The 12,644-nt window shown below is 45.3% G+C and overlaps 1 protein-coding gene across 1 annotated transcript in view; it reads right to left on the reverse strand.

Moving 5' to 3' along the window:
* Positions 1 to 1,169: 1,169 nt before the first annotated feature.
* Positions 1,170 to 12,644, reverse strand: part of LOC100091970 (cytochrome P450 3A21-like) — a 31,290-nt gene continuing 19,815 nt past the window's right edge. Inside the window, exons 8-13 of the mRNA XM_029057504.2 lie at positions 12,462 to 12,589; positions 11,597 to 11,684; positions 8,665 to 8,825; positions 4,151 to 4,377; positions 1,841 to 2,003; positions 1,170 to 1,398 (exon numbers count right to left, since the gene is read on the reverse strand). Coding sequence (XP_028913337.1) covers positions 1,303 to 1,398; positions 1,841 to 2,003; positions 4,151 to 4,377; positions 8,665 to 8,825; positions 11,597 to 11,684; positions 12,462 to 12,589 — 863 coding nt within the window. The 3' untranslated portion in view covers positions 1,170 to 1,302. The remainder of the gene's footprint in view (positions 1,399 to 1,840; positions 2,004 to 4,150; positions 4,378 to 8,664; positions 8,826 to 11,596; positions 11,685 to 12,461; positions 12,590 to 12,644) is intronic.

The raw sequence follows: 12,644 nt of genomic DNA on the forward strand, positions 1-12,644 counted from the left end.
AAAGTCATAACAGAAAAGTGAAGCCTCAAGTGAAAAAGCCGGCACTGGTTCAACTAATGATTAGAAATGGAAAATTGCTGAAGATCCGTAATAGTAATAACAACGTTGGTATTCGCTAAGCGCTTACTAAGTGCCGAGCCCTGTTCTAAGCGCTGGGGTAGATACAAGGTTGTCAGGTTGTCCCACCTGAGGCTCACAGTCTTAATCCCCATTTTACAGATGAGGTAACTGAGGTACCGAGAAGTTAAGTGACTTGTCCAAAGTCACACAGCTGACAGGTGGCAGAGCTGGGATTAGAACCCATGACCCCTGACTCCTAAGCCCGTGCTCTTTCCACTGAGCCGCGCCGCTTCTTCTGTATTCCGTATTCTGTGTGTTCTGTACACAGTAATAATAATTATGGTATTAAGTGCTTACTATAGGCCAAGCACTGTACTAAGCACTGGGCAGGTACTAGATAACAGGTTTGACAGAGTTTCTGTGCCATTTGGGGCTCACAGCCTACATAGGAGGGATTTAATTCCCATTTTACAGATGAGGAAACTGAGTCACAGAGAAGTTAAGTTGCTTGCTCAAGGCCACATAGCAGACAACGGTCAGAGTCACGATTAGTACCCAGTTCTTCTGACTCCCAGGCCCGTGTTTCTTTCACTGGGTCATGCTTCTCGAAGCACTTAATAAATACTATTATTATCAATCATTCAGTGATATTTGACAGACATATCTTCATCTGCTAATTAAGCTCTCTTACCAGTTAAGCTTCTCCCCTAGTTTCTTCCATCACTACTCTGTTGCATCTTCTCCCTACTCAACCCAGGGAGACTCAAGGCCTAAACCACAAAGCAAAGGCGACACCTCTTGGAAGCAGTTAAGGGAAGTTTCCTAATTAAGAGGAGTATTGTTGATTATAAGAAAAACATCTGTGGTTGGTCTAAGCTAGGCTTGCAAATAAATTCAAATAATTAACAAGCCCAAACACATTTTTACTACCTCATTTTCCCCCACCATGGTTTTCTGGTAGGATAAGAAATGAAAATCGGCATTCTCCTCTTCTAGCGCACGGTATTCTCTCCAGAAAAGCAGGCAATCAAATATATCTGTTGGGTGCTTACTGTGTGCAGAGCACTGTACTAAGTGCTTGAAAGAAAACAATATAACAGAGTTGGTAGATGTGATTCCTGCCCCAACAAGCAAGAGGTTTATTCTAAGGTTTTCATTTCCATTGAGTGTAAGATTCAAGATTTCTAGTTCTTGCTTTCAGAGAAGTGGGAAAAGCATTCTCCCAACAGACCTAATTCCTTTCTAGTCTTCAGAATCCACTCCTGATCTGGGGACGAGTTTCAGAATGATCGGCTTCTTGGGTTTCATAAAACCCGTCGAATCCAGTTCTAGGGGCATCTGAGGACAGAAGCAAACGGAAACCAGTAAATAGAGGAAGATTTAAAAAGGGATAGCTGTAAAACTAACACTCTGATATACTGACTGAAGCAAAACCTTCTAAATAAAATAGAATTTCCCAATGGTCATAACAGCCCTTCATCCTTTTATTTCTTTTCATATAGAGCCAAGAGTTGTGGCTTACGGCAAAACATGACTCCACCTCGAGGAACAGATCCTGTGTGGACAAATGCAATGAAAGACCCTGTCACAAGAGAAACTGCTGCTTCTCAAGAAGCCTAGTTGGCAAGTTGAAGGGCAGCACGTTGCTTCCTAGTCTTAGAGGCTCAGACACCCTGGGTTTAAGCCGACTGGTTTAACCTCTAGCGGGATCAGCGTGGAGATCATCAGTTGTTCCTGGAAGTCATTAGCACCAGGGTGGAGCAGAAAGTGGGTTTCTCACCGGGGTCTCTTTGCAAGGCTCCACGGAGAAATTCTGCAGCAGGTGAATCAGAGCAGCTTTCATGTTGAGGAGGGCAAATCTCATTCCAATGCAGTTTCTGGGACCGGCTCCAAAGGGCAGGAAGACATAGGGATTGTGCGAAGCTTTCTCTTCCTTACTGAACCTGGTGCCAATGAGTGAGATGGTCAGAAAGACAAGGAGGAGGGCAGTGAGGTCTTTCTTTTGTTTTGACAGAGACCAGCACTCCACGACCTTCCATCACTATCACCCCTCTTATCAATACCCCAGGCTGCTCTTTCCTTAGTTGAAATTAAGAGTGTCTGATCTTGGGGTTGTAAATGTCTGCAAATTGACAGTTCCTGGAATAAGGGATAAACAGGAATCAGCTGGTCTAACCTAGCCAATGTCCCACTCTGTCTGTTTCTTGGTGAAATGCTCCCATGACTTTTCACTATTCAATCTGCCTGTGTTTATATGCATTAACTTTTTTTTAAAATAGTATTTGTTATGCACTTAACATGTACCAGGCACTGTATTAAGCACTGGCATATATTCAAATTAATCAGGTTGGACACAATCCCTGTCCCACATAGGGCTCTTAGTTTTAATCCCCATTTTACAGATGAGATAACTGAGGCACTTATAAGTGAAGTGACCTGCCCAAGGTCACACAGCAGACAAGGGGCAAGCCATATCAGAACCTGGGTCTTCCTGACTTCCAAGCCCATGCTCTTTCCACAAGACCATGCTGCTTCTCCGTTCAAAAACCCACCTAAGCCCAGGGCAATCCTGCATACAGTTCACAGAAAGTTCTCTCTCCCCTCACGTAGACAAACCCAAGAGTGTCTTGAGTCTCCGCTGTTTCAAACGAATATTGGATTATTTTCTTAAATTTCTGAGCAATAACAATAATGGCATCGATAAAGCACTTACTATGTGCCAAGCACTGGGGCAGATGCAACACAATAAGATCAGATGAAGTCCTCTCCCTCCTCCACTGTGGGGCTCACCGACTAGAGGGAGGGAGAACAGATATTTAAGCACCAATTTACAGATGACGAAACTGAGGCAGAGAGAGGCTAAGTGACTTGTCCAAGATCGCAGGTGGTGGAGGGAGGATTCAAACCCAGGTTCCCCTAGATTCTCAGTCCTCAGCCCCTTCCACTAGGCAACACTGCTTGTCTACACCTTCCTTCCCCCAGAAACGAGGTCGTGGGACAAGAAGGCTCAATCCAAGGGGCAGGGATTACAGTTACAGTTGTCTCCCCCTCTAGATTGTAAACTCACTGTGCACAGGGAATGTGTTGATTTATTCTTGTATTGAAGCAGCGTGGCTCAGTGGAAAGAGCCCGGGCTTGGGAGACAGAGGTGGTGGGTTCGAATCCCAGCTCCGCCACTTGTCAGCTGTGTGACTGTGGGCAAGTCACTTCACTTCTCTGTGCCTCAGTTTCCTCATCTGTAAAATGGGGATGAAGACTGTGAGCCCTACGTGGGACAATCTGATTACCTTGTATCTATCCCAGCGCTTAGAACAGTGCTTGGTACATAATGAGCACTTAACAAATACCAACATTATTATTATTGTACTCACCCAACCATTTAGAACAGTGCTCTGCACACAGTAATCGCTCAAAAACTATGACTGACTTACTGATTACATTACAGCTGCTACCATGGAGCCCACACTTATAACATTTGGGTCCATGTACCCAGGACTCAGATGCCATTACAAATTACATGAATGCTTACCTGAGCAAGACTGGCTTAGAACCACAGTGGGAAAATTGGGCTTTATTTTTACCCTTGTTTCTAATCTGCCTGGCTCAAGTCAGACCCTCATGTGACTCTGGTATAAATAAGGTTACAGCTGCTGGAAACAGGCTTCGGGGTCATTTCTTCCATTGTGCTCGTGAAAGTCCACGTCCAGAGTATGGAGGGATATCATAAAGCCTCTGGCTGGAGATGCTTGGATTTGATGTCCAGGATTACTGTCCCATTCAAGCACTGTATGGATTTTCCTGGTCGCTCTACAGAGTTAGAGGAGCAGCGTGGCATAATGGGTAGAGCACAGGCTTGGGAGTCAAAATGTCATGAGTTCTAATCCCCACTCTACCACTTCTCTGCTGTGTGACCTTTTCTCTGTGCCGCTGTTCCCTCATCTGTATAATGGGGATTGAGACTGTGATCCCCATGTGGAACAGGGACTGTGTCCAACCCAGTTATCTTGTATCTACCCCAGTGCTTAGGCAGTGCCTGGCACAAACTAAGCGCTTAACAAATGCCATAATTATTATCTCCTTCTTAACTTACCTCTCAGGGAGGAACTTTTCAGGCTCTGGCCAATGCTCTGGATCCCGATGCAGAACAAATGCTGGTATAATAACCACTGTCCCTTTGGGAATGGTCAACCCTTTGATTTGGATTGTTTCCTTACAGACTCTCTCTATTCGACCTCCTGGGGGGAAGAGCCTGAGAGTCTCCTGGACAACCATATCGAGATAATCCATCTGGGAGATGCACTCATAAGTGGGGCTGGCCTAGAGGGAGAGAGATTTGTGAAGGAGAAGGTCCAGATCAGTTTAAAAAGCTGCCCCCCTCACACCCCAGCACACATATACACACAAACCTGGGCAGAAGTATGCAAAAACCAACTTTCCCAACTTTCAGACTATGCTTAAGGTTGTTGTGGTTTGAACCTGCCTGGTACCATGAGAAGCTGAGGATGAAACTTTAATAATAACAATAATAATAATAATAATAATGATAATAACAATGGTATCTGTTAAGCACTTACTATGTGCCAGGCACTGTTCTAAGCGCTGGGGTAGAGACATGCTAATTGTGTTGGACTCAATCCCTGTCCCCCATGGGTTTCACAGTCTAAATAGAAGGGAGTAGGATATAATCCCCATTTTACAGTTGGGGAAACTGAGGCACAGAAAAGTTAAGCGGCTTGCCCAAGGTCACACAACATGCAAGCAACAGAGCTGAAATTAGAACCCAGGTCCTCTGACTCCCAAGCCTGTACCCTTGTCACTAGGCCAAGCTGCTTCTCTAAGCCTTCTAATCATGAACCAACTGTTCCTTTTACAATTGATATTCTTCACTTCTTGATTTTAGCTTTCTATTTCTTTCTTTTCCTTCCTCTTTCCCAATGTCTGTCTCCCTCCCTGGTGCCTTCTTTAATTCTCCCCCTTTAGAATGTGAGTCATCAGTGGGCCAGAAGCTTTATCTGCATTAATATCCATGTATTTTTGCCAGTTCTTTGTAAGTGCTTTGCCCACAGTTAGTGCTTTAATGAAAGAGAGGAGAACCAAGCTCTATTGCTTTCTAAACAGGGTTAAGATACTGAAAGGTTTGGATGGAAGGCTGAGAAAAAAAAAAGCATAAGGTCTTCCCCTTGGCCATGCCTCACTGCCTTGATGGAGGGACACCGCTGAGTGACCAAATATTTGTCCCTATGGCCTAGCATCGTTCTTTCAATCCTATTTGTTGGACACTTACTGTGTGCAGAGAACTGTACTGGGCTCTTGGGAGAGTACAATATAACAATAAACACACACATTCCCTCCCCAAACCACCAGGACCACATGAGATGGCACTTCTGCCAAAGGAGTAGCTTTTTTAACCAGATACTGCACTGAGTTCAAAATTTTCCTAAAAGCCATATAATTACCCATAATAGATTTATAGCTGCCTTAAATCACTTCTGATGAGATTCTAATTAGATGCTCTGACCTAGCCTTTGCCAGCTCAGGCCTCTCGATCAATCATTGGCATTTATTGTCTGTTTACCATGTGCAGACCTCTGTATTAAGTGCTTGGAGGAGTACAATATAATAGAGTTGATATTCATGATCCCTGCACTTCAAAGAGTTTACAATCAAGAGGAAGAACTTACAAGGGCCATACTATTCCTTAGTGTTCACTAGCCCATGCAGCAATGTGCCCTTTACACAAAATAAAAATGCTAAATTTGGGGGCGGGGAAAATTGGGAAATCTCCTGGTTACCCAACTACTAAGATATGAAGCAGCATGACGCAGTGGATAGACCTCGGGCCTGGGAGTCAAAATGTCATGGATTCTAATCCTGGCTCCACCACTTGTCTGCTATGTGACCTTGGGCAAGTCACTTCACTTTTCTGGACCTCAGTTATCTCATTCGTAAAATGGGGATTAAGAGTGTGAGCCTGATGTTGGACTGTGTCCAACCCAATTTGCTTGTATCCACCCTAGCACTTAGTACAATACCTGGCACATAGTAAGTACTTAAAAAATTCCATTATTATTATTATAACCAACACTTAGAACAGTGCTTAGCATATAGTAAGCTTGATTCTATTTATTTGCTATTGTTTTAATGAGATGTTCTTCCCCTTGATTCTATTTATTGCCATTGTTCTTGTCTGTCTCCCCCGACTGGACTGTAAGCCCATCAGAGGGCAGGGACTGTCTCTATCTGTTACCGATTTGTACATTCCAAGAGCTTAATACAGTGCTCTGCACATAGTAAGCGCTCAATAAATACTATTGGTTAAACACTTAACAGATACCATCATCATTATTATTATTATTACGTGTGGGCTACATTCAGGATCAGACTACGTGCTTGTCACATAGTAAGCACTTAACAAATACCATCATCATTATTATTATTATACAGCACTGCTCTGAGAGTCAGAATTACTTGGGTTCTAATTCTGGCTCCACCACATGTCTACTGTGCGAACCTGGGTAAATCATTTCACTTCTCTGGGCCTCAGTTCCCTCATCTGAAAATGGGAGTTAAGAGTGTGAGCCCCTTGTAGGACAGGCACTGAGTCCAACCAGATTAATTTATATCTACCCCAGCATTTAAAGCAGTGCTTAGCGTATAGTAAGTGCTTAACAAGTTACTATTCTTCTTGCTTAATAAGTACTATTTTTCTTCTTATTATCATTATTATAAGGTGTGACTGGGAGATCCTTTCAGTCTCCCCACTCGGGTGTTAGCAGCATCCGTCCAGGGTCTGCAGGGAGGCCTTCTATGGAGGCAGAATGGGGGCCGAGGCTCCAGCAGACACGGGATCGAGGCTGCCAAAGGGACCTTTCCCATTCCCTTCCACAACTCCCTGACTTACTCCCTCTGTTCTTTCCCCCTCCCAGCCCCACAGCGCTTATGTACATATCTGTAATATATTTATTTATATTAATGTCTGCCTCCCTTCCCAGACTGCAAGCTCGTTGTGGGCAGGGAATGTGTCTGTTTCCTGTTGTATTGTACTCTCCCAAGCACTTAGTACAGTGCTCTGCACACAGTAAACACTCAGTAAGTACTATTTGAATGAATGATTGACTAGCGTGAGAATGTTTGGTGCTGGGCAGGTTCAGGAATGCAGGCAGCCACCTCCAGAGACGTTCTGGCAGTCCCTTGCTTACTCCAGTCCTCTTTCTGCCCTGGGCCTGCAAGGTACCACATGGGTTGCTGCTAGGTGGGCCTCTGAATGGTTTGGCCTAGTCTGGGTTTAAGAATGGATGAATTCCCAAGAGCTTGGGTGGTGGCTGCCTAATTAAAAGCCCCTACCCCTCCTGCTGCCTCCTCTTCATATCATCCAGTGCTAATGGCTGTGCTCAAGTGGCTCACAGTCTAAGAGGAAGGGATAGCAGGGATTTATTACCATTTTATATATGAGGAAACTGAGGCCCAGAGAGGTTAAGTGACTCACCAGAGGTCATCCAGTAGTGGCAGAACTGGGTCTCCTGACTTCCAGTCACCTATTCTTTCCACTAGGCCAGACAGACTACCAAGCACTTAGAATTGTAATGATAATAAACTGTGGTATTTGTTAAGTGCTTAGAGAAGCAGCACAGGTGGATAGAGCACGGGTCTGGAAGTCAGAAGGTTCTGGGTTCCAATCCTGTCTCCATCACTTGCTGTTAGTGGCATCTGTTAAGCACTTACTATGTGCCAAGCACTGTTCTAAGTGCTATCTGCTGTGTGATCTTGGGCAAGTCACTTAACTTCTCTGTGCCTCAGTTATCTCATCTGCAAAACTGGGATTAAGACTGTGAGCCCCATGTGGGACAGGGACTGAGTAGCCTGATTTCCTTATATCTACCCTAGCGCCTAGAACAGTGCCTGGTACATAGTAAGTGCTTAACAAATACCATAAAAAAGTGCTCACTGTGTGCCAAGCCCTGTCATAAGCTCTGGGATAGATACAATACAATCAGGTCAGACACAGTCCCTAACCCTCATATTGCTCACAGCTGAATGATAATAATAATAATAATAATGATGGTATTTTTTAAGTGCTTACTATGTGGGAAGCACTGTTTTAAGTGCTGGGGGGGATACAAGGTGATAAGGTTGTCCCATGTGGGGCTCACAATCTTAACTCCCATTTTACAGATGAGGTAACTGAGGCACAGAGAAGTTAAGTGACTAGCCCAAAATCACACAGCTGACAAGTGGCAGAGCCAGGATTAGAACCTCTGACTCCCAAATCCGGGCTCTTTGAAGTAAGAGGGAGAACAGGAATGTAATCCCCAATTTGCAGGTGAAGAAACTGAAGTACAGAGAAGTTACACAGCAGGCAAGACATTGGTTGATAGATGGAGTAAACCTCTTGTGGTCTCTACCGAGTTTGGTATTAGACACATTATTCATATGTTGGCTCTAGCTCTCACCTATTATCCTCAGTCCAGTGAATGGTACTAATACTAGGTACTCAGACTTGGTTCTGAGTTCAGAATCAAGCCTAGCTAAGGGAGAAAAACAGACTCTCCTCAAACAATTACTAGTCTGATGTACCACTGGAGAACTGGCCTTTGGTCATCTTACCTTGTTAGGTAGAATGCTGTCTATTTCCTCTTGCAGTTTCTTCTGGACTTCAGGGTGAGTAGCCAAGTTGTAGGACACGAAGTTGAGAGTCGAGCTGGTGGTTTCAAATCCAGCAAAAATAAAGATGATGGCCTGTGTCGAGATCTCCGTGTCAGTCATTTCTGGAAAGAAAGAAAAAAGCCACACACATTAACACGATGAAACCAGCAGGAGAGCTACTGTATGGCTCATTTGCTCATCCCCTTGTGAGACGTTTTGTTCCACACCCTGGTTTGGTGTGGTTTCGGTTATTTAACCTCAATCGCAAAATGTCACGTCAGATTTACGGCCCCTGCCCGATATGTATGAATTGTCTATCTGACAGAGATGAAGGTAATTGGAAACCCCAAACCATCAGATACAGATGGTTGAGTTATGTATGAACAACTGTCCTGCAGAGTATGGTGACAATCTGATGTCTTATGACAGCTCAGCGATCCTTCGCAGGAAAGCATAGAACCAGAGTAGACTGGAGCACTTTTTGGGGTCATGATCAGATCGAAGTTGCCCTGGGCTAATGGTGGGGGTCGAAGGGAGGTGGTTTGAGTAGTGGAACTTCTTTTCCCACTGCCACTGTTGGACAACTCTTTGGCTCTGAGGGATAGTCACCCTCTGTCTCTGTTGACTGGTGGGCTTTGCTCACTTATAGGGGAGATTGTCAGGAATTTAAGGAACAAGAGAACTCTCACTCCTCAGGACCCTTCCCTGGAGGAAAGCTGAAGACCTCAGTTACTTGTGAGGGAAGAAATGGCGAAAGAGACAGGACAGAGAAAAGTTCATTTAACCTGGAAGCAGGAAAGAATGGAACAGGCCATACCTCTTCTGGGAGAGCAAGAATTTAGTGACTGGCTTTGACCAGGAGGGCTGAGTTCCAGCTAGGTGATCCATTTGTTTGTTTTTTGGTACTTGTTGAGAAGCGCTTGTCATGTGTCAAACACTGTTGTAGCAGATGGGGTAAGTACAAGACAGTTAGGTCAGACACGGTCCCTGTCTCACATGGGGCTCACAGTCTGAAGTAAGAGGGAGAACAGGTATTGAATCCCCATTTTACAGTTGAGGAAACAAGGGGCTTAATCCCCATTTTACCAGATGAAGTAACTGAGGCACAGAGAAGGAAAGATTTGTGGATGGTATAACCACAGAGGAGTTAGGGAAGGGAAGCAGAGAAGTGTTTTGGGATGGTGGGAATTTCTGGGTTTTAGCCAACAAAGTGTGAGAACAGGAATGGTGGGTTTGTCCTGGATCTGATTTGAGGTTCTGTTGAACGGCTGAGGTTCTTGGTGAAAATACTGTATCTATTGAAAGTAAATGAATACTGGCTGTCTTTTCACAACCTAAAGAAAGTGCCTGCACACTTTCTATCATAGGGAAAAAGTTGGACATCTGGCACTCTGGTGCAGCCCCTAGAGCCACGAGATGTGGGTCTGGTTAACCAAACCAGAAGGATTAAATCTAAGAACAATAGGATAGCGGCAGCAATCTGTCAGGACAACTTTGCACTAGCACTGAACTCCAGAAACATTTCAGCAATGACTTAAGAAGTGGCTTGTAAAGAAAACCCAACGTTATAGCTGGGAGTTGGTCATCAGAAAGTAGCCAACAGCCTGAGGCTTTGCCCCCGGCCCAAAATATGGGGACCCGGGGAAGCCCCATGTAATCATCATCATCAGTAGTATTTATCGAGTGCTTACTTTGTGCAGAGCACTGTACTAAGCGCTTAGGAGGGTAATAATAATTGTGATTATGGTACTTGTTATGTGCCAAGCACTGTTCTAAGTGATGGGGTAGATACAAGTTAATCAGTTGGACACAGTCCCTGTCACACATGGGGCTCACACTCTTATCCCCATCTTACAGATGAGGTAACTGAGTCAGAGAGAAGTTTAATGACTTGTCCAAGTGGCAGAGCAGGATTAGAACCCAGGTCCTTCTGACTCCCAGGTCTGTGTGCTCTATCCACTAGGCCATACTACTTCACCATGTTCCCTGTTCAAACAAGCTTAGTTTAGAGGGGGAGACAGACATTAACAAAAAGTGCATGTGGCTCAGTGGATAGAGCACGGACCTGGGAGTCAAAGTCATGGGTTTTAATACTGGCTCCACCACTTGTCTGCTATGGGGCCTTGAGCAAGTCACTTCACTTCCTCTGTGCCTCAGTTACCTCATTTGTAAAAATGGGGATTGAGACTGTGAGCCCCACGTGGCACAGAGGCTGTGTCCAACTTGATGAACTTATATGTGCCCCAGTGTTTAGAACAGTGCTTGGCACATAGTAAGTGCTGCACTAGTGCCATTATTCCCGTGCTTAGAACGGTGCTTGGCACAAAGTAAGTGCTTAACAAATACCATCATTATTACTATATATATTATAAATGAATAATTTATAATCCACCCCTTCTTGGGGATGGCGTTCTGGTATGTGGACAGGGAGTGCTGCAGAATCCTTATCCCCGCAGGCTGCCCCATCTGAGCTGGGATTCCCGCTTCCAGGGGGCAGCAGCAGTGATGCTGCTGGAACTGTCTCCACAGCTAGGGTCGCTGCTGGCTCCTCGATCGGCTGGGTTCCTGCCAGGAGGAGACTCTGGCCTCGACCTGTGATGCCATTTCTACGATGCCAAGTTCCTCCATGCCTGGGGCAGCGCTGCCTCCCTGCAGATGCTTCTACCCATTTCTAGATGTGGAGCTGGTGGCTGTTGCTTCATGATCTTGGCCTGCATGGAGCTTCCCTTGCCATGATGCCCTCCAAGGAGGCCCTATCTCCTTCTCCCTTTTCTCTGGCCCTTCAGAGGGCCACGGGACTTTTGCCAAGGACCTGCACTAGAAAATCACCGACGAGCCGTTCTTGTATTCTGGATCCTACCCGAGAGAACTCTTTCCGCTATCGTAGCATTACCTTTGTAGGAGTGATTCTTCTCACTGGGTTCAGAGTTGCTGTCTGAGGATTGGGAGTCAACCATCAGTTGCAGAAAATCCACTCTTCCCTGGAAACGAGGAAGAAGATTCAGAAGAGCAGGCACGGGATGGGTGCCTCTAAATCCCGCTGGTTTTTCCTCACCAGTATTTCCCAGACCCTCCCTTACATCTTCCACCCTGGACCAAGTCTTATTAAAATCATATCTCCTCCAAGAGGGATTCCTCAACTAAGCCCTCATTTTCCCAATTCCCTATCCATTCCGTATCACCTGTTCACTTGGATCTGTACACTTTAAGCACTTGACATTCACCCCACCTTCAGCCCCACATTATTTACATACATAGCTGTAATTTATTTTACTATCTGTCTCTTTAAGCTCCCTGTGGGAGGGGAACGTGTCTACCAACTCTGTCATATTGTACTCTCCCAAGTGCTTAGTACAGTAAACCTCAGTAAAGAGCACTGATTGACTGTGGCTTGGCCCTGGTTCTACACAGAAGCAGCATGGCCTAGTGGACAGAGCATGGGCCTGGGAGTCAGAAGGTCATGGGTTCTATTCCTGGCTCGACCACTTGCCCACTGTGTGATTTTGGGTAAGTCACTTCATTTCTCTGGGTCTCAGTTACCTCATCTGTAAAATGGGGATTGAGACTGTGAGCCCCACATGGAAGAGAGACTGTGTCCAAGCCGATTTGCTTGTATCCACCCCAGTGCTTAGTACAGTGCTTGGCACATAGTAAGTGTTTAATTAATACCACAGTTGTTGTCATTATTAATACAGCCTGGAAGCTGGATGCTACTGCTTTAAGGGCCACTGATTTGGGAGTGATGGAGTGGGACTGACCGTGTGGACACCTTTCTGCCTCTTCTCTTTGAAGTTGCGGGTGACGCCAACAAAGAATTCCAAGAACTCCCGGGGAAACAGTGACAGGTTCATCTTTTCGAAAACTGGCACGAGGAAAGGACACACCACTGAACGGAATGAGAGAGGGAATCCGTAAATGGCACGTGCAACTGAACAGCTCTC

The sequence above is a fragment of the Ornithorhynchus anatinus genome, chromosome 2 (assembly GCF_004115215.2).
Source record: "Ornithorhynchus anatinus isolate Pmale09 chromosome 2, mOrnAna1.pri.v4, whole genome shotgun sequence".
In the NCBI taxonomy this organism is placed as follows: Eukaryota; Metazoa; Chordata; class Mammalia; order Monotremata; family Ornithorhynchidae; genus Ornithorhynchus; species Ornithorhynchus anatinus.